This window comes from Muscardinus avellanarius, assembly GCF_963383645.1.
Source record: "Muscardinus avellanarius genome assembly, chromosome: 7".
NCBI lineage: Eukaryota > Metazoa > Chordata > Mammalia > Rodentia > Gliridae > Muscardinus > Muscardinus avellanarius.
Genome location: NC_137793.1, coordinates 23,638,910 through 23,659,511, shown reverse-complemented (window position 1 = coordinate 23,659,511; position 20,602 = coordinate 23,638,910). Strand labels below are relative to the sequence as shown.

Sequence of the window (20,602 nt, the reverse complement as noted above, 5' to 3'; positions counted from 1 at the left end):
GGAAACAGGGTCTCACTAAGTTGCTGAGAGCCTTACTAAGTAGCTAAGGCTGGCTTCGAACCTGTGTGATCCTCCTGTCTCAGCCTCCCAAATGCAGGGATTACAAGCGTGTGCCACCACGCCCAGCTTGTCCTTAATTTCTGAAGGATAATTTTACAGTATACAGAATTCTAGATTGGTAGGGTTTTCTTCCTCTCTCTCTAAATATTATATTTTATTCTACTCACTTCTTGCTGCATGGTCTCTAGAAGTTAAATATAATCTTTTTTTTTCCTTTCTCTTTGAGTAAGGTTTTTGTTTTCCTCCTCTGGCTTCTTTCAGGAATTTTTATCATTTATTTTCTATAGATTGAAAATATGTCTATGTAGTTTTTTGGCATTTATCCTATATGATGTTCTCTGAGCTTTCTGGATTTAGTGTCTGATATTAATTTGGGGAAATGCTCTGTCATACTTGTGAATATTTCTCCTATTTTGTTCTTTGGTATTTTGATTAGATATATGTTACATCTTTTATTTTGTTTTGTTTTGTGGTACTAGGGAGCGAACCCAGGGGCATTCTACCTCTAAACTACACCCCCAGCCATTTTTTTTATCCCTATTTTCAAACAGGGTCTCAGTAAGTTGCCTAGGACCTAAGTAGCTGAGGCCAGCCACAAACCCACGGTCCTCTTGAATCAGCCTCCCAAGTATTGGGATTATAAGTGTGTGCCACCATGTCCATCGTAAAAAAATAAAAGGCATAATTGTAATCCCAGTACTTGGGAGGCTGAGACAGAAGGATTGCAGGTTCACGGCCAGCCTCATCTACCTAGTGACACCCTCTCCAACTTAATGAGAACCTTGTTTCAAAATAAAGAATAAAGCTGGGTGTGGTGGCACACGCTTGTAAACCCCCGCTTGGGAGGCGGAGACAGGAGGATCGCGCAGGTTCGAAGCCAGCCGTGAGCACTGGCTTAGGAGACCCTGTTTCCAAATAAAAATAATATAAAATAGGTCTGGGAGTGTAGCCCGGAGGTAGAAGGGCTTCCAGGAACCCCAGTACCACACACACACACGCGCACGCACACGTACACACACACACACACACACACACACACACACACACACACACACACACAGAATTTAAAAATCAGGCTGTGAATGTATCTCCGAGGTAGAATACCATTGGGTTCAATCCCTTCATACCACAAAAGGTGGGGGGCATAATTGTTTTAAATTCCCAGTCTGGAACCGGGCGTGGTGATGCACGCTTGTAATCCCAACATTCTGGAGATTGAGACCAGAGGATAGTGGTTTGTGGACAGCCTCAGCTACTTAGTGAGGCCGTCCACAACTTAGTGAGACCCTGTTTCAAAATAAAGAATAAAAAATAGGGGAGAGGGTATAGCTCCAAGATAAATGCCCCTGGGTTCCATCCCCAGACCTGCCAAAAAAAAAAAAAAAAAAAAAAATTCCAGTCTGATTCGTGGCCAGCCTCAGCTTCTTGGTGAGACTCTCCGTAACTTGGTGAGACCTTGTTTCAAAGTAAAGAATAGGGCAAGGGGTGTGGCTCGGAGGTAGAATGTCCCTGGGTTCAATCTCTAGTACCACAAAAAATAAAATAAATAAATTCCCAGTCCATTTATTTATTTATTTATTTATTTATTTATTTATTTATTTATTTATTTTTGGTGATACTGGGAGTGGAACCCAGAGGCTTTCTACCTCCAGGCTATGTTCCCAGACCTATTTTATACTTTATTTGGAAACAGGGTCTCACTAAGTTGCTGAGAGCCTCACTAAGTAGCTGAGGCTGGCTTGGAACCTGTGTGATTCTCCTGTCTCAACTTCCCAAGCGCGGGGATTATAAGTGTGTGCCACCATGCCTGGCTCAAGTCTGATAATTCTAACAGTCCTGCTACATCTGAATCTGGTTTTGATGTTTGATTTATCTTTTTAAACTGTTTTTGCCTTGTAGTATATCTTGAAATTTTCTGTTAAAAGGTGGACATGCTATACAGTAAAAGGAACTGCTTTAAATTATGTTTGTGATGTGGTAGTAAGGTTCCTGAGGAGGAAAGCACTGTAGTTCTGTGGTTACGTCTCAGTCTTTTGTGGGTCTGTACCTCTTACTGTGAGCTTTGCCAGTGCTTCTTTGTCTCCCTCTTAGTGAGACAGTTTGGCTAAAGGGGCTGGAGTTGGACATTTCTCTTCCCCAGGGAAGAGAGTTAGGTTCTGGTATAATCCTATCAGGTTAGGCTCTACTTAGTTTCTCCTGAGAGCTGATTCTCTGGTGAATTAAAAATGGTTCCTAGCCGGGTGTGGTGGCGCATGCTTGTAATCCCAGCATTTAGGAGGCTGAGATCGGAGGATCGTAGTTAGCAGACAGCCTCAGCTACTTAGTGAGGCCCCCTGCAACTCAGTGAGCCCAGTTTCAAAATAAAAAATAGGGCAGGGAGTGTAGCACTGAGGTCGAATGCCCCTGGGTTCCATCCCCAGACCCGCAAAAAAAAAAAAAAAAAAAAAAAAAAAAGGCCTCACTAAGTAGCTGAGGCTGGCCGCAAACCTATGATCCTCCTGTCTCAGACTCCTAAATTGTGGGATTACAAGTGTGCACCACCATGCCCAACTTGAACTATATCTTAATCAGAGATGAGAGATCTGTGTGTGTTCTGCTTTCTTAAGCTATTGCATAGCCCATCTTCTGTAACTTAGAAGGCTGGCCCAGTCAGACTCTAGTGGGTTGGTGACCTATTCAAGTCTAATTTTGGATACTTTATGTTTTCAGTCTCTTGACAGTGACCAGAAACATCAGTTTATTAACTCATTTGTTTACTGCTAATCATTTCTCAAGTGTCCCACTCTCTATATAAATACCATGTGTTGGACTATTTTTTTTTTTTTTTTGGTGGTACTGGGGGTGGAACTCAGAGGCTTTTCTACCTCCAGGCTATACTCCCAGACCCATTTTCTATTTTATTTGGAAACAGGGTCTCAGTTGTTGAGAGCCTCACTAAGTAGCTGAGGCTGGCTTCGAACCTGTGCGATCCTCCTGTCTCAGCCTCCCAAGCGCTGGGATTACAAGTGTGTGCCACCACACCCGGCTACCATGTGTTGGACTATTTTTAATATGGGTTGTTATTTTGTGCTTTTTCTAGAAATGAAAATAATAAAATGGCATTGATATTCCAGTTTGAGGAAAGGATTTGTAATATATAATTTTTTTTTTTTTTTTTTTTTGCGGGTCTGGGGATGGAAGCTACACCCCCTGCCCTATTTTTTATTATTTATTCTGAAACTGGTCTCAGCCTCCCAAATGCTGGGATTACAAGCATGCGCCACCATGCCCGGCGTGATACATAATCTTAAAACAAAACATCCATTAAATTCTGCTTTTAAGCCCCCTACAGAAATCCTGGTGATTTTTATTTATTTATTTATTTATTTTTGGTGGTACTGGGGTTCCTGGAAGCCCTTCTACCTCTGGGCTACACTCCCAGACTTATTTTTACTTTTTTTTTTTTTTTTTGAAACAGGGTCTTCTTAAGCCAGCACACGCAGCTGGCTTCGAACCTGCGTGATCCTTTTGTCTCTGCCTCCCAAGCGCGGGGATTACAAGCGTGTGCCACCACGCCCGGCAAAATCCTGGTAATTATAATGTGGTTTATTCTTCCTAAAGAAATGGTAAAGCCGGGCGTGGTGGCACACGCTTGTAATCCCAGCATTTGGGAGGCTGAGACCAGAGGATCATGGTTCGCAGCCAGCTAGCTACTTAGTGAGGCCCTCTGCAACTCAGTGAGACCCGATTTCAAGGTAAAGTATTAAAAAAAAAAAAATTGGGCAGGAGGTATAGCTCAGAGGTCAAATATCCCTGGGTTCCATCCCCAGACCCACACACAAATAAAAAAATTGGTAAACTGGATGTGGTGATGCACACTTGTAATCCCAGTATTTGGGAGGCTGAGACAGGAGGATCGCAGGTTCGCAGACAGTCTCAACTACTTAGTGAGACCTTGTTTCAAAAATAAAGAGTTAAGTCGGGCGTGGTGGGCACGCTTGTAATTCCCTGCTTGGGAGGTGGAGACAGGAGGATCGCTTGTGTTCGAAGCCAGCCACGCTGGCTTAAGAGACCCTGTTTCCAAATAAAAAAGTATATAAAATAGGTCTGGGAGTGTAGCCCGGAGGGGTAGAAGGGCTTCCAGGAACCCCAGTACCACCAAAAAATAAAATAAATAAAATAAAGAGTTAAAAGTAGGGCTGGGGGTATAGCTCAGAGGAAGAATGCCCCTGGGTTCAATCCCCAATACTGCAAAAAGAAAAAAAAAAGAATGAAATGGTAATCCTTTTTTGAAAAGACCATAAATGAATTTTCCCCTCCCTTTAGCTAGCTGGTTTAAACGTCATACCCTTGCAGATCTTCTTTTTTAATCAATAGCTCCTATAATAGATTGTCTAATTGGGGTTAAATAAAAACACCTCATTCATTTCTGTGTTGATTGTGCTAATGATATTCATATAGAAACAGTGAATTACCACTACAGAAGCTGGTATCACTGTCATCTTTTTTTTTTTTTTTTTTTTTTTTTTTGTGTGTGTGTGTGTGTGTGTTACTGAGGATTGAACCTAGGGGCGTTCTATCTCCGAGCTATACCCCCAGCCCTATATTTTATTATTTATTTTGAAACAGGGTCTCACTGAGTTGCAAAGGGCCTCACTAAGTACCTGGGGCTATCCCCGAACTGCAATCCTTTGGTCTCAACCTCCCAAATGCTGGGATTACAAGCGTCTGCCACCACACCTGGCTAGTTTGATTTTATTGACGAAGGACTTCTGGCCAAGTACAGCGCTTTGGTCTAGGAGTCCAGGCAGTAAGAAAAAAACTGTGGAACACTTGTGCTGAATTGGCTGAGGGTCTGTTTTTTTTTTTTTTTTTTTCTTTCTATTCTGTTTATTTACGGTAGCTGATTCATTTCTTAAAAAGATATCTCAATGTAATTTTAAATTCTACTTAATTTGACTTAAGTGCTAATACTATTAGTAAATTTGAATTTGGGGTGCCATTATTTCCCTTCTATCTCACTGAAGTTGTGAATTACATATTAAATGACTTAGAAGCTGGGCGTGGTGGCTCACGCTTGTAATCCCAGTGCTTGGGAGGCTGAGAAAAGAGGATTGCACAGGTTTGAAGCCAGCCTCAGCTACTTTTAGTGAGGCTCTCAGCAACCTAGTGAGATCCTGTGTCCAAATAAAATATAAAATAGGTCTGGGAGTATAGCCCGGAGGTAGAAAAGCTTCTGGGTTCCACGCCCAGGACCACACACAAAAATATAATAATAATAATAATAATAATAATAATAATAATAATAATAATAATAATAATAATGACTTAGAAGAGAAGGAAGCTGGGCATGATGGTGCACACCTGCAATCCCAGTACTTGGGAGGCTGAGACAGGAGGATCACACAGGTTCATGGCCAATCTCAGCAATTTAGGCCCTTTGCAACTAAGTGAGACACTGTTTCAAAATAAAAACAGAGTTGGGAGCAGGGCATGGTGGCGCATGCTTGTAATTCCAGCATTTGGGAGACTGAGATGAAAGGATTGCTGTTTGAGGACAGCCTCGGCTACTTAGTGAAGTCCTTTGCAACCCAGCGAGATCTTGTTTCAAAATAAAGAATAATAAAATAGGGCTGGGGTATAGCTCAGAGGTGGATGTCCCTGGGTTCCATCCCCAGTACCGTAAAAAAAAAAAAAAAAAAAAATAGGGATGGGAGTAAAGCAGCAGGGACACAAAAATACGAGGTGGGGTAGGAGCTAGGTTCCTGGTTAGTGTAAGATTAGATAACCACTCAGATTGGACATGGGACTTCTCCACAATTGATCAGCTGACAGTGACTGGCATTATTTTGTGTATTTTTTTCTTTACATTGGCTAGCAAGAGAAACGTACACATTTTGCAAGATGTAAATAGAAATGCATTCACTTACACTTCTGTTCATATCTTTCCTTTGTGAAGGTGCACTTACTGAGTGCTATGATGAACTGGGGAACAGATACCAGCTGCCAGTCTATTGCTTGGCACCACCAATCAACATGATAGAGGAGAAGAGCGACATAGAGACTCTGGATATTCCTGAGCCACCGCCCAATTCTGGATACGAATCTCAGCTCCGTTTACGCCTTTCCACAGGCAAAGACCTCAAACTTGTTGTGCGCAGCACAGACACCGTGTTCCACATGAAGAGACGGTTACACGCCACAGAAGGAGTGGAGCCAGGTAGTCAGCGCTGGTTCTTTTCTGGCAGACCGCTCACCGACAAAATGAAGTTGGAGGAACTGAAGATCCCAAAGGACTATGTTGTTCAGGTTATCGTGAGCCAGCCTCTCCAGAACCCCACGCCAGTTGAGAACTGACCTGGGCGCGGCTGGCTCCTAGACACCGCCGCTCCTGTCGATTGTTGTTTTCATATCATACTTGGTGGCGTGAAATTTATTTTCACTGCTCTGAATTCCCTATGAATGGATTTAGTTCTGAGGAATTACCAGTGAAAACTTCCATCTGTGATGGAGACCAACACAAATAATAAAACACAAAGAGCCAGCCTTTGAGACTCATATGATTTGAGAGGCAGTTAGGAAATAGATGACCTTTTATTTTAAAGCACTCAACAACGACATAATGGCTGTATCTAAATGATTTGGACTGTAAATGGAACATCGCACCCATGAAGAACAGCACCAAGCACCTTTGAATACAGAACTTAAAAATTACCAGATTTTATAATTTCCAGAACAGAAGCCATCAACAAGTTATAAACCTTATGCTGTTTTTTTTTTAATAGAATCTGAAAAGAGCAGTATTTGAGGTTTACTTCTATTCTCATTTTGTATTCTTAGCTCATTTCATATTTAGCCATAAAAGAGTAAGGACTGGCAAGTGTGTTTCACAGTTGCTCCCCTCCCCACATGCTGAGCTCCATATTTACATTCACGTGACATTTTGGTGCCATCCAGCACTCATGGTAACAGGCACCCTCTGCAACACTAGGCAATAATTTAGTCCATGCAGTCATGTTTCTGATTTTCACCTGATACTCAGATGCTACATAGGTACTTTGAAATGTCTGTATAGAAATCTGTTTTCCTATCTAGGCCTAGAAAGTCAGTGCTAAGCCGGGTGTGGTGGCGCACGCTTGGCATTTGGGAGGCTGAGACAGGAGAATCGCGGTTTGTGGACAGCCTCAGCTACTAAGCGAGGCCCTTTGCAACTCAGCGAGACCCTGTTTCAAAATAAAGAGTTAAAAATGGGGCTGGGAGTGTAGCCTGGAGGTAGAATGCCCCTAGGTTCCATCCCTAGTACCAGGAAAAAAAAAAAAGTCCGTGCTACATTATACCTTCATCAATCTGTTTGCTATATTGGATCTTCTTATAGCTAACTCTGACCCTAGACACAGTCCCTGGGCAGGAGACACAGGTCAAGTACCGCTGTTCCCACTGCAAGTTAATACATCATTTATCTCGTCTCCCTCTTTTTGCAGGAGGTATGTAAGGACAACCCATCCTTTCTGTGCCTGGGAGAATCGTGCCTATTTTCAGTCTCTTAGAGAAATTTCAACTCAAGATTTGCAGGTGTGAAAGGCTTAGTGGTGTCTCTTGGCCAGCTTGAAGCCAGTTGATGAAGCAGTGCTTCTGACCTTCATGCTCCTATTTCCCTCACCTTTAGTCCTGGCAGGTGACAGTTTTCTCCCACATCTTCCCTAGCAAAGAGGTGAATTAAGGACCATACGCAAATTAAATTTGGGGACTTAAAAAATCAAGTAAGATAACCTGATTGTTGTGCACCAAGACTGGAGTAAAGCCACCAAGGATTCTGTTTAATCTGGAGTCTCTTGTAGGTTAATCCCATATTGGAAGGGGGATAACACATGACCACACTGTACTCCAAGAACCTGTGAGCTGGAAAAGGAGAGGCAGGAAGGCACTAACGCTGTTCTCAGTTGGGAAGTAGCAAGCCTTCACACCTATTTGGATATGAAACATCATTATTAACTTTAATGACAAACTGGAACTGCTCATTAGTTCAAGTATAATGTATAAATGGTATTACATTTCCTATAGCCTGATCAAATATATCTATAATTGTAACTTATCATGTTTGAGAGCTTTAACTACTTCACCTAATTTTATTCAGTCATCTTAAAGATTGTGGCTACATCTAATTTAAGTTTGCTGATGATTGAATCTAAATTCAAGCGAAGACAGCACATTAATTCCAAAGGAGAAGTTTTCTATTTAGAGGTGGAGCTATGAGGGTATTTCAGTAGATTGCCCTTGTCATCAGAAGTTCTGTTTGTGTGCCACATTGAATAGCAGCATCTCTCAAAATCCATCAACTGGAATGAAAAAAAGTGTTTAAACTTATTTTTCTTAAGGAAATTTGTTGATGTCTTCAATAATCTATGGTTGGTAAAAGATCTTATTTGTTGAGGATTTGGCCTCTCTTTAAGAGTTTATTTTGTTTTAAAGGAACATATACTTTGAATAACAATTTTCTGGGCATGTGTAACCTAGGTAAGAAAACCATGGTGCTGTTTAATTGTCAATAGACTGATAAAAGATTGGACCAATACTTGATGTGTATAATTTTAGTATGTAGGGTTTTTGTGCTTTTTAAAAAAAAAGTTCAATTTTCTCTTTGTCTTTGCCTTTATTTGTGGGGTTTTAACCGTTACTTTTTATAAAAGGGAATTTTTCTCCTAATAAGAAGTGAAGGTTTTCCTTCCTTTCTAAAATTTGAGTTGGATGAAGAATAGGATCATTATCTCCAAACTTAGGCTCCACTGTGCCATATTGTACATAGTCCTTCCTAGACGTGCTTCATCTTCTGCACTGACATTTTGGTCTAAAATACGTTGTCTTTTTTTCATCCTCCTAGGAATCATGATGCAGCTGGGCATGGTAGTACACGCTTATAATCCCGGTACTTGGGAAGCTCAGCCAGGAGGGTTGCAGAGTCAAGGTCAGCCTTAGTAACTAAGCAAGACCCTGTTTCAAAAATTAAAAATGAGCCGGGCATGGTGGCGCACGCTTGTAATCCCCGCGCTTGGGAGGCAGAGACAGGAGGATCACGCAGGTTCGCAGTCAGCCGCACACGCTGGCTTAGGAGACCCTGTTTCCAAATAAAAATGTAAAAATAGGTCTGGGAGTGTAGCCCGGAGGTAGAAGGGCTTCCAGGAACCCCAGTACCACAAAAATAAATAAATAAAATAAAAATAAAAATGAAATGGTTTTGGTGGTATAGCTCAGAGGTAGAATGTCCTTGGGTTAGTCCCCAATACACAATAAATAAATGAGTAGAGGTGGGGTGTAGCTCAGAGGTGGAATGCCCTGGATTCAATCCCCAGTACCACCACCAAAAAAAAAAAAATGTTGCAGATCAAAACTTAATTCAGTTTTTCTGAAGCAGTAAACTCATGTATTATTATCTATTTTTAGATCAAAGTAGAGGTTTTCATTAGTGTGTGTGTGTGTGTGTGTGTGTGAATAGGGATTGAACCCAGGGACATTCTATCTCTAAGCCGCATCCCCAGCCCTATCTTATTTTTATTTGGAAACGATCTATCACTAGGTTGATGAAAGTTTCCCTGCTTGCTGAGGCTGTCCTCAAACCTGCAATCCTCAGTCTCCTAAGTACCGGAATTACATGTGTGTGTCACCATGCCTGGCTCTTGTTTCATTAAATCTTAAGAATTTTATTTAAAATAGGTGATAACATGCCCATGGAAACAAAACTCCAGATGTAACAAGGTGAAAAGTGTCTTACACTCCTGATTCTCTTCCCAGGGATAACAGCCACTACCAGTGAGTGGTCTTTTTTATTTTAATTTTTTATGGTACTTGGGATTGAACCTAGGGCATGCTACTTCCAAGCCATACATCCCCAGCCCTTTATATTTTGAAACAGAGTCTCCCTAAATTGCTAAGGCGAGCTTTGAACCTACAATTCTCCTGTGTCAGCCTCCCAAGTATTAGGATTACAGGCATGCAGCTGTTACCAGTGTTCTCAGTACCCTTATTTTATGCAGTGCTGGTATTGAATGGCCACATAGTGGTTCTCAAACTTGCTAATGTATCAGAATCACTGAAAAGCTTACTAAAATAGATTTTTCAAATTGGGCATGGGGGAGCCCACCTGAAGACCCAGCTACTTGGGAGGCTGAGGCAGGAGCTAGAAGCCAGCTTAGTCAACATAGTAAGGCCCTATTGCAAAGGGAAGGGGATGGGGAGAAAAACAGACCCCTCCCCAGGAGGTTCTGAGTCAGTAGGTTTGGGCAGGACCAAATAATGTGCATTTTCAAAATTTCCCTTGTGGTGCTAATCTGGGAAACCCTGGAGGACCGCTGTTCTAGCGTTTTGACTATAGTCACTCACCCCACCCCACTTTGTCCCATAAATACATACCCTACTTCACACCTGGTTTTGCTTTAAAATGATGAATCTTAGAAGTCATTGCATGTTTGTAGATCTAGATCTGCTTCCTTCCTCTTCCTCCCTGCAGTAGTGGTCCAAGTCTGGGCATAACAGTCATCACAGACTTAACTCTGGTCAGCTTGGCTCTTTCTAGTCTTACTACTTGTGAACCACGATTAACTTTTTTTTTTTCCCCCCCGGTACTGGGGCTGGAATCCAAGGGCATTCTACCTCTGAAGCAACACCCCCAACCCTATTTTTTATTCTTTATTTTGAAACAGGGTCTCACTGAGTTGCAAAGGGCCTCACTAAGTAGTAGCTGAGGCTACCCACGAACCGTGATCCTCCTGTCTCCCAGTAATGGGATTGTAAGCATGCGTCACTATGCCCAGCATATGTGGCCATTTCTTTTGTGGAATTTGTTGTGCACAAATTTAATTTTGTAATGGTTAAGTCTCTCAGTCTCTTATATTGCGGCTTTTGTTTTGTGTTTTTTGTGTTATATTCTTTATTCTTTTTTTTTTTTTTTTTTTTTTTTTTTTTTTTTTTTTTTTTGCTGTACTGGGGATGGAACCCAGGGGCATTCGACCTCTGCGCTACACCCCTAGCCCTATTTTTTATTCTGTTTTGAAACAGAGTCTCACTGAATTGCAAAGGTACTCACTAAGTAGCTGAGGCTGTCTGCAAACCGCGATCCTCCTGTCTCAGTCTACTGAATGCTGGGATTACAAGCATGTGCCACCACGCCCGGCTGTGTTTTATTCTTCAAAAGGTCTCTCACTCAGATTATAAAAATCTCTCCTGTAATTCCTGTGCTTAGGAGGCTGAGACAGGAGGATCGCACAGGTTTGAAGCCAGCCTCAGCTACCTGTGAGGCTCTCAGCAACTTAGTGAGACTCTGTTTCCAAATAAAATATAAAAAAATAGTTTTGGGAGTATAGCCAGGTTAGAAAGCCTCTGGGTTCCACCCCTAGTACCACCACCCCCGCCAAAAAAATCTCTCCTATTATGGTTTACTTATCTGGAGTTTATTTTGGTGAAAAGAGATTAACAGTTGGATTCTTTTTTCTTTAATAGCTGCCCTATTTTTTCTGTTCGTTCGTTCTTTCTTTCTTTCTTTCTTTCTTTCTTTCTTTCTTTCTTTTTCTTACAGTACTGGGGATGGAACCCAGCGGCATTCTACCTCCGAGCTATATCCTCAGTCCTATTTTTTATTCTTTATTTTGAAACGGTCTCACTGAGTTGCAAAGGGCCTCCCCAAGTATCTGAGGCTGTCCACGAACCAGGATCCTCCTGTTTCAGCCTCCCAAATGCTGGAACTACAAGCGTGTGCCACCACGCCCGGCTGAAATCTTTAATTCCTATGAATCTTATTACTCTATTAGACATGGGATTTTGATAACAGTCTCATGAGCATAATAACAATGAGTGGCAGCCCAAAACTTCCCTCTATCCCACAATGGTACCAGAAAAACTGAACTAGAAAAGAACAAAAAACAAAACACCCAAGAGCAGCGAGTCATTTGGCCTGGGAGCTGTCTTCCACAGAGGGAGAACAGCACCTCTCACATGGAACTGTATGAAGACTGCATCTCGCAAGCATCTTCCGTTTCCCCAAAGTGAACAGTTCAGTTATCCTCAGCAAGCCTGGACACGACCCACACTGACGCCAGCACCATCCAGTCAGAAAGCAGCATCTGGAGGAAAGCCCTGGCTCCAAAGTGCCTCGCACCCAGCTCTTTTCCCACAAGGCAGCGCCTCCTTGGTGGCAGCCTAGATAGCTCTTGCCGCCAGGCAGCCTTAGACTGAGGTGTGGCTCTGGGAAAGAAATGTCACTGAGGTCGTGGGAAGTTTCTCTTCCATCCTCCAGGATGGTCCCAAGATGCAAAAAGGGTAACCATGGAATGTATTTTCTTCAGACATGATGGAAACACTGTCTTTTACTGTTTCAGAAGGGGGCATGGAGGGAAGAGTGAGAGCCAATAGTAGTATTATAGATATTGTAAGCTTTCCTCTCCTATCTGGCAAACACCATGAACTGGATTTCAGATTCTTTTCTTAATTTTATTTATATTTTTATCAGATTATTTTCTTCTGTGGTACTGGGGATGGAACCCAGGGGCATTCTACCTCTGAGCTATACATCCCAAGCCCTATTTTATTTTTTATTTTGAAACAGGGTCTAAGTTGCTTGACAGCCTCACTAACAGCACTGAAGCTGGCTTTGAACCTGTGATCTTCCTGTCTCAGCCCACCAACTACTGGGATTACAAGCATGTGCCACCATACCTGGTTTGGTTATCAGCTAAAACTGTAAATTTTCTAAAACTTACTTGAGTTACTCAAATCCCTGGCTGTAAGCAAAGCATGCTTAATTGACTTTGAATTTAAGTACTGGAGCTGGGCCTGGTGGCAGACCCTTGAGATTCCAGTACTTGGGAGGCTGAGGCAGGAGGATTGCAGTGTTGAGGACAGCCTGAGAAAAAATAGTGAGGCTCTCAGCAACCTAGCAAGACCCTGTTTCAAAAAAGAAAAATGGCTGGGGGTATAACTTGGAGGTAGAATGCCCCTGGGTTCAATCCCCAGTACTCCGAAAAAACCTTTTTTTTGGAATACTGGCGCTACCATATGTAAGGTTCTTAATCTCTTTGTAAATTGAGGATAACGTGTAATAGGGTTAGAAGAATAAAGCCACGCACAGTGACACAGTCCCATAAACCAACTGCTTGGGAGACAGAGGCAGGAAAACCACAGGCCTAAGCCAGCCTGGGCAATTTAGCAAGACTCTGCCTCAAAATTTAAAAATAAAAACAAGAAAAGACTAGGGCCGTAGCTCAGTAGTAGAGCACACCTGAGTTCAATCCCCAGTACCATAAAAGAATAAAAACCCTGCAGATTCAGAATTCATTTGAACCCTCTCTATATAAAAGTCAATGCACAAGCTGGGCGTGGTGGCACACACTTGTAATCCCAGCATTTGGGAGGCTGAGACTGGAGGAACCCAGTTCATGGACAGCCTTAGCTACTCAATGAGGCCCTTTGCAACTCAGTGAGACCCTGTTTCAAAATAAAGAATAAAAAATTGGGCAGGGGTTGTAGCTCGGAGGTCAAATGCCATTGGGTTCCAGCCCCGGCCCCACACACAAAAAAAAGTCAATGCACAAATACCCACTTAGATGCTCTAAATTTATTTTTAGACATTGTTAACAGTTTTAATTAATCTTGGTCTCTGATTTTAGATCTCTTTTCCAAGAGACCCTTTGGGCTTGCACCATGCTGTGACATTTTCTTTACGGCTGTAAATTTTGATCTCATTTTCTCTTTTGATTTTTTTCTGTCATGAGATTTATCCGTGCAGAAGATGGTATACAGCTTAAACTCCTTGTAATTAAGACACTTGGGGGGGGGGAGAAAAATTATTTTCAGGAAGGATTTGATACTGTGTAACAGATGACCATAAGAGTGTTATATTTCCTATTTAGAAACTTTGAAACTTAAAGAGGCTCAATAATTAGGACATGATATTGTGATTATATTATAATCTAGTGCCCAGGAATAGAGAGCCCATTGTGGATGCTAAGGAAACAAGGCTCACACACTGTGTCAAGTCCTGGCTCTTCAGGAGGCCATCCGAGGTGCTTCCCAACATGGCCTGTCGTTTCCAGCTTTAGCTTCCCCAATACCCACTTTCCAGTAAAACAGGTAAAGCATGAACCCTCCTCACCGCAGCTCTTAGGCTATTGCTTACCTGGTCCCAGCATAGAACTCCTTCCGGTCTCCTCAAACCCTTCCCCCAGCACCGCATCGCTACAATCCTTCCTCTAATCTTGTGTAATTGGGCATCCACGTCACATGATGTAGCCCTTAGCCAATTTTTCCTCTTCAAAAGCCCAGGCATCTCTTTGGTTCTTTTTCCTGACCTTAGTTCTAGGCAATATGCTTAATTTGGGCAAGTTCCTCCTGCCACCCACCCACCCACAGACGCTGTAGAAAATAGGACACCACCCTCTGCTTTTAGAAAGCACCTGCCCAGCACTCTTGGGGCCATCCTTACACGGTCGCCTGTGATGTCGAAGTCGTGGAAGAGCTCTTTGAGCTCCTGTTTTCTGATGTTGAAGAGAAATCTGTACATTTGGAAGTGGTCCGCGTCAATTTTCATCTCCCCTTCCAGGTCGAGCAGGTCAAAAACAGGCCGGGAATGGCGATATATAAATTGTTCTTCCAAATGGTTCTATTTGGAGAGAAATATGTAAGATGGGGAACGGCGTTGATGCTACTTTCTAAACCTGCTACACTGAGACTCGTACAGAAACCGGCCCGTTTCCCAGAGGGATAGAAGCAAAAGGCAGAAGCCCCAGCAGCTGGTCAGGACGCCAGTTATGTGACACGGGTCATCTGTGAAGATGTCATGGGATAGGGTGGCACTGGGGATAAAATGGTGACCACACAGGTCCCTTCCTTCAAGAAAGGAAACAGGCAGGTACACAGCAGAAGTGTGTAGGTGGTAAGGAAAGAACTCGAAGAGAAGTGCCTCCATCCATCCCTTGCAGAACATTCTCTGAGCAAAGGGATCATGGCAGGAGCTAGGTGCTCCAGGCTACTGGAGCTTCTTTGAGAATCAACCTCTGGGGCGGGGAGGGAGGGAGGGAGCGCGCTGTACAAGCCGGGCCAGGAGGGAGGAGGATAAGTGGGCTGCAGGTTGTAGACCCCACCCCCACTGCTTTGTGCAAAGGAGGTAGCTGGCTCCCTGCCGGCTCTCCGCGGCCACCTGTGCCTTGGCTGGCCCGGGTCCCAACTTCTCACTCGCCTCGTGTGAGAGCAGGATGCACACCACCACGTAGAACTGGTCAAAACCAATCTCGCCCACCGCGTTCCAGTCCAACATGTCAAACACAACCTTGATCTGCCTGGGTCTCAGGTTGGTCACGTGATGGAGGAAGTGATAGAACAGCACATCTGTGAAGGAGAAGGTGAGGAGAGGGATTATTCCAGAGCACGTCTGAGGGGCTGAATAACCAGGAGCCTTGGGAACAGTAGGACTCTTGGCGCTGCTTTCTAAACTTGCTACTCTTACAGGCACCGGCCTGTATTCTCAGCAGCTTAGTGAGACCCCGTTTCCAAATAAAGCATAAAATAGGTCTGGGAGTATAGCCTGGAGGTAAAAAGCTACTGGGTTCCACCCCTAGTACCACCAAATATATATATATTATTGGATATTGGGCTGGGGATGTAGCCCCTGGGTTCCACCCCCAGCACTGCAAATGAAATAATAATAATAATAATAATAATAATAATAATAATAGTCACATCTTGCCAGGCATTGTATGTGCCTATGATTTTAGTACTTGGTAGGCTGAGACAATAGGTTTACAGGTTCTAGGACAGACTGAGAAACTTAGTGAAACTTTCAAAATAAAAAAAAGTTTGGAGGTAAAACACCACTAGGTTCAATTCCCCAATACTAAAAAAAATAAAATAGGGCTAGGGGTGTGGCTCAGAGATCAAATGCCCTTGGGCTCAAGCCCCAGTTCTTAAAAAATAATAAAAACTAGAGAAGGCTGTTGCCAGACATTCCACTCATCAATCACAGGTCTCGGTGAGTACGAGCTGGAAGAAACAAGGGGGTGACAGGTCTGGGCACAGGCAGTGCCTGTCCTCGGTGGTGTGAGGGATTGCCAAGTTTGTCTTCTGTCCACATGTGATTTCCCCTTGCCCAGTGATTACAGACATGATCTCCAGTTGCCACTGAGTATGTAAAACATGTCTATGTAATTTGGAGTCCAGCTAAAGTTTGCTCAGGACACAGTGAACCCATCTGTGGTCACGATGTCAGGATACGGGGGCTTTTAATGGTGTGTGTGTGTGTGTGTGTTCACGTGTGTGTGTACACGTGTGTGTGTGTATGTGCATGTGTGTTGTGTGCTAGGGATGAAAACCAGGGCTTTGTGCATGCTAGGCAAGTAAGTGCTCTACCACTGAGCCACACACCCAGCCCACAATGTCCTTATTTTTGTGTGTGTGGTACTGGAGATTGAACCCAAGGGCATTCTACCTCTGAGCTACACCCCCAGCCCTATTTTTTATTCTTTATTTTAAAACAGAAGTTGCTGAGGCTGGCCGTGAACCTGTGACCCTCCTGTCTCAGCCTCCCAAGTACTAGGGCTACAAGGGTGTGGCCACCTCGCCCAGCACCTGATGCCCTCCGTTCTTTTTCCATGCCCCACCAGGTAGGAGCACCAGGGAACAAGACACCATACAGATGCACACACGCAGTGATATTTGGATAGTTTTCCATAAGAAAGGTTTTCATGTGGAACTTAGCTACTAAATAAATACTATCTTGAGCCGGGCTTGGTGGCACATGCTTGTAATCCCAGCATTTGGGAGGATTGCAGTTCACAGACAGCCTCAGCTACTTAGTGAGGCCCTCTGCAACTTAGTGAGACCCTGTTTCAAACTGAAAAGAATAAAAAATAGGGCAGGGGGCGTAGCTCGGAGGTCAAATGCCCCTGGGTTCCATCCTTAAACCCGCAAAATAAATAAATACTGACTTGAAGCCAGCTAACTGCCCATTCACATTTCTAAGGCCTGAGCCCCCACCTCACCCCAGGCAAACCTTAAAGCTAAGCTTTTACTCTTGCAGGCCACAGTCGGGTCCCTTGGTGGCCCATGACCTGGTCCTGACTCTACCTCTTGGGGATTTTGTCACCGGGAGTGATTTAGTTTCTAGGGAGATGAGGCTTCTCAACAAACATTCTGATGAGACTGAGTGTAGGCTTCAGAGTTAGAAAGCCCGGGTCTCAAGCTCGCTTATCTGCAGCCTGGTGTCCTACTATCTAGGGCAGGGTTATTGGAAAGATTTAGCAAGGTGCTGTGTGTAAATCTTTGTGTAAAGAGAAACACTGGGGCATGAAATTGTGCAAAAAAAAGAAAGTATCCTTTTGTTACTTTTATATTTTTGGTGCTGCATATGGAACCCAGGGCCTCATACAAGCTAAGCACCTGCCCTACCACTGAGCTACCCCAGCCCCTTTATCATTTGCTTATGATTCAATGGACTTGTGTGTGCGCGCGTGTGTTACTGGAAATGGAACCTAGTGTTATACTACTGAGCTATAACTCAAGCCCTTGTTTTATTTTTATTTTGAGACAGAATCTCCCTGTTACCCTAGGCTGGCCTCCAATCTGCAACCCCCCAGTCTCAGCCTCCCAAGTACTGAGTCATATTATGAGTGGACACCTCTGTGAATGGACGAATGTCTTTAAGGCAGAGTTCAGTTCTTCACGAGTGACATTTATCCCTCTGAGGTTGGATGAATGCATGGATAGATATCTGATTTATACTCAGTCCTGAGATGCACCGAAGGTGTTCTAATCCCTCTCATTCCATGGACACAGTAGCAGGACTAAAAACTTCAACATTTTTTTAATCATTCCGGAGTACCATTAGAAGGGATCATACTAATCATCTGACGCAGACCTCCCACCTGACAGATGGGAGGTGCAGACTTGCCGTGCAGACTCGGCTATGAAGAGCTGTAATAATGAGACTCCATCGAGTCCTTAGACCATGTCTGGCCCTGTGCTAGGCATTTGCCATACACTGGTTCATTAAATTGCCTCTTTTATTCCTCCTAACTATACGATGAACTCCATTTATTTTATTTTATTTACTTTTTATTTTTTGGTACTGGGGATTGAACCCAGGGATATTCTACCCTTGAGCTATACCCTAAGCTTTATTTATTTATTTATTTATTTATTTATTTATTTATTTATTTTTGGTAGTACTGAGGTTTCTGGAAGCCCTTCTACCTCCAGGCTACACTCCCAGACCTATTTTATATTTTTATTTGGAAATAGGGTCTCTTAAGCCAGCACAGCTGGCTTCAAACCTGCGAGATCCTCCTGTCTCCGCCTCCCAAGTGCGGGGATTATAAGTGTGCGCCACCATGCCCGGCATTTATGATTTATTTTGAAACAGGAGCTCACTAAATTGCTGAGGGCTTCATTAAGTTACTAGGCTGGTCTCAAATCTGCATTTCTCCTCTAGCTCAACCTCTCAAGTACTGGGATTATAGGAGCATAGCCTGTGTGTGTGTGTGTGTGTGTGTGTGTGTGTGTGTGTGCGCGCGCGCGCGCTGGGGATTGAACCCAGGACACCCTGTGCTATACTGCTGAGCTGATTGAGATTTAATGAGGCTGATGACATGTCCCCCAAATCAAGGAATAATGGCTGGAGCCACATTTAACCCCAGAACCTGCCGTTTTCTTCCTCCACCACCACCAAACTGCCTCGACTCTTAGTTGGCAATTTATCTCTGTGCTTTATTTAGAAGATAATGAATATCTGCTAACTGAGCAGTTTCTGGTTCTGCAAGTTTTCCTGAGCATTAGTTATGAGCCAGGGGAAAATGTCAGAAAGTACCGACCATTCAAGGTGTTTTTGTGGTGCACGTCGAGGATGTGGAAGTACTCCACCAAGGCCTTCACATTTCTCAGGGACAGCAAGCAGTATATTTTATCCAGATAGAGGTACCACAGAAATGATCCTTGTTTCAGCTTCATCTCAGAATGCTCTCAGCCAAAGGCTCTGGCAACCTGAAGGAGAATGGAGAATTCCATCCTGGAACTAGAATGCTGGGCAGAATCTCTGAAAAGATCCGACAGCCGCCAACTTAATAATGGCAGAAGCAGCAGTCAGTAAGAGTGAACGTGCTTGCTCCCAGCTCTCCGGCTTTGCCCTAATATTTATTATTCCGACTTTCCTGGTAATCTCACTATTCTCTGTCCCTAAAACAGAACCGCTTTAGGCGGAGTCGGAGAAGTGAACAGCAGAGTGTGTGATGTGTGCACAGCCCGAGTGCATTTATTAGACTAGAAGAAAAGTACACACACACACACACACACACACACACACACACACACACACACACAGTACTAATAGGACCTAGAACGAGTACAGGAAGAAAGCCGAAAAGAAGAAACTTTAACCAAAGTGCAAACCAGTGAACCAGAAAATAAGGCAGGGAACTGAGTTATTATGATGACAATAATAAGCAGAATATTTCACTCATAAGCAGTAGATTTTATCTAGCTACAGATACCACAGCAAGAATTTTTTTTTTTTTTTGCCCTTTTCTTTCTTTTTTTAATTGGTGCTGGGGAATCAGACCCAGGGCCTCACACATGCCGAGCACATGTTCTATCACTGAACAGCCCCCCCACATATACTTTTCTTTATTTTTGCGGTACTAAGGATGGAGCCCAGAGCATTCTTTCTCCATGCTACACCCCGAGCCCTATTTTTTTTTTAATTCTTTATTTTGAAACAGGATTTCACTTAGTTGCAAAGGGCCTCACTAAGTAGCTGAGGCTGGCTGCGAACCGCGATCCTTCTGCCTCAGCCTCTCAAATGCTGGGATTACAAGTGTGTGCCACTACGCTGGCTCCATACTTTTTTTAAATAGAAATTTCAAACATAACCAAGAGAAGAAATTGATATAACAAATCTTCCTATACATACATATTACCCAGGTTAATAATGATCAACTCAAGACCAATTTTGTTTTATTTTTATTCACAGGATTATTTTGAGGCAAATCCCAGACAGAACAGCTCATCTGTAGATACTTGCTTTTGTTTTTTTTGCAGGTCTGGGTTTGGAACCCAGGGGTATTCGACCTCCGAGCTACACCCCCTGCCCTATTTTTTATTCTTTATTTTGAAACACTCTCACTAAATTACGGAGGACCTAAGGAGCTGAGGCTGTCCACGAACCGTGATCCACCTGTCTCAGCCTCCCAAATGCTGGGATTACAAGCATGTGCCACCACGCTCGGCTTTTTATTCTTTATTTTGAAACAGGTCTCACTGAGTTGAAAAGGGCCTAAGTAACTGAGGCTGTCTGTCAACTGTGATCCTCCTGTCTCAGCCTCCCCCAAATGCTGTGATTACAAGCATGCAGCACCATGCCCGGCTTAAATTATTTATTTTTACCTTATTGGGGCATTGTTAGTCCTACATCCTGATGACGTGCGGGGTGGTAGAGGCATACGCGCACACGGCATCATTCAGCCCTCCCCCGTTCCCACCCCATTCCCTTCCCCTGCTCAGCATAGTGATCAGCTTTGATAAGTTTGTGTGCGCA

At 43.4% G+C, this 20,602-nt stretch overlaps 2 protein-coding genes across 3 annotated transcripts in view; one reads left to right on the top strand and one right to left on the bottom strand.

Annotated features, from left to right (window-relative positions):
* The window catches only part of UBTD2 (ubiquitin domain containing 2), a gene marked incomplete at both ends in the record, with an annotated part of 70,277 nt that extends 63,881 nt beyond the window's left edge, over positions 1 to 6,396 (top strand). For both annotated transcript variants that reach the window (XM_080698304.1, XM_080698303.1), the window contains one exon: positions 5,999 to 6,396. In XM_080698304.1, the coding sequence (XP_080554430.1) occupies positions 5,999 to 6,396 (398 nt within the window). The remainder of the gene's footprint in view (positions 1 to 5,998) is intronic.
* Positions 6,397 to 12,080: 5,684 nt separating this feature from the next.
* EFCAB9 (EF-hand calcium binding domain 9) lies at positions 12,081 to 19,020 on the bottom strand (the record flags this gene model as incomplete). The annotated part of the gene is made up of 5 exons (XM_080698635.1): positions 12,081 to 12,149; positions 13,747 to 13,848; positions 14,507 to 14,683; positions 15,260 to 15,408; positions 18,885 to 19,020. 5 exons carry the CDS (start codon positions 19,018 to 19,020, stop codon positions 12,081 to 12,083), a joined length of 633 nt encoding a protein of 210 aa, XP_080554761.1.
* Positions 19,021 to 20,602: the final 1,582 nt, after the last annotated feature.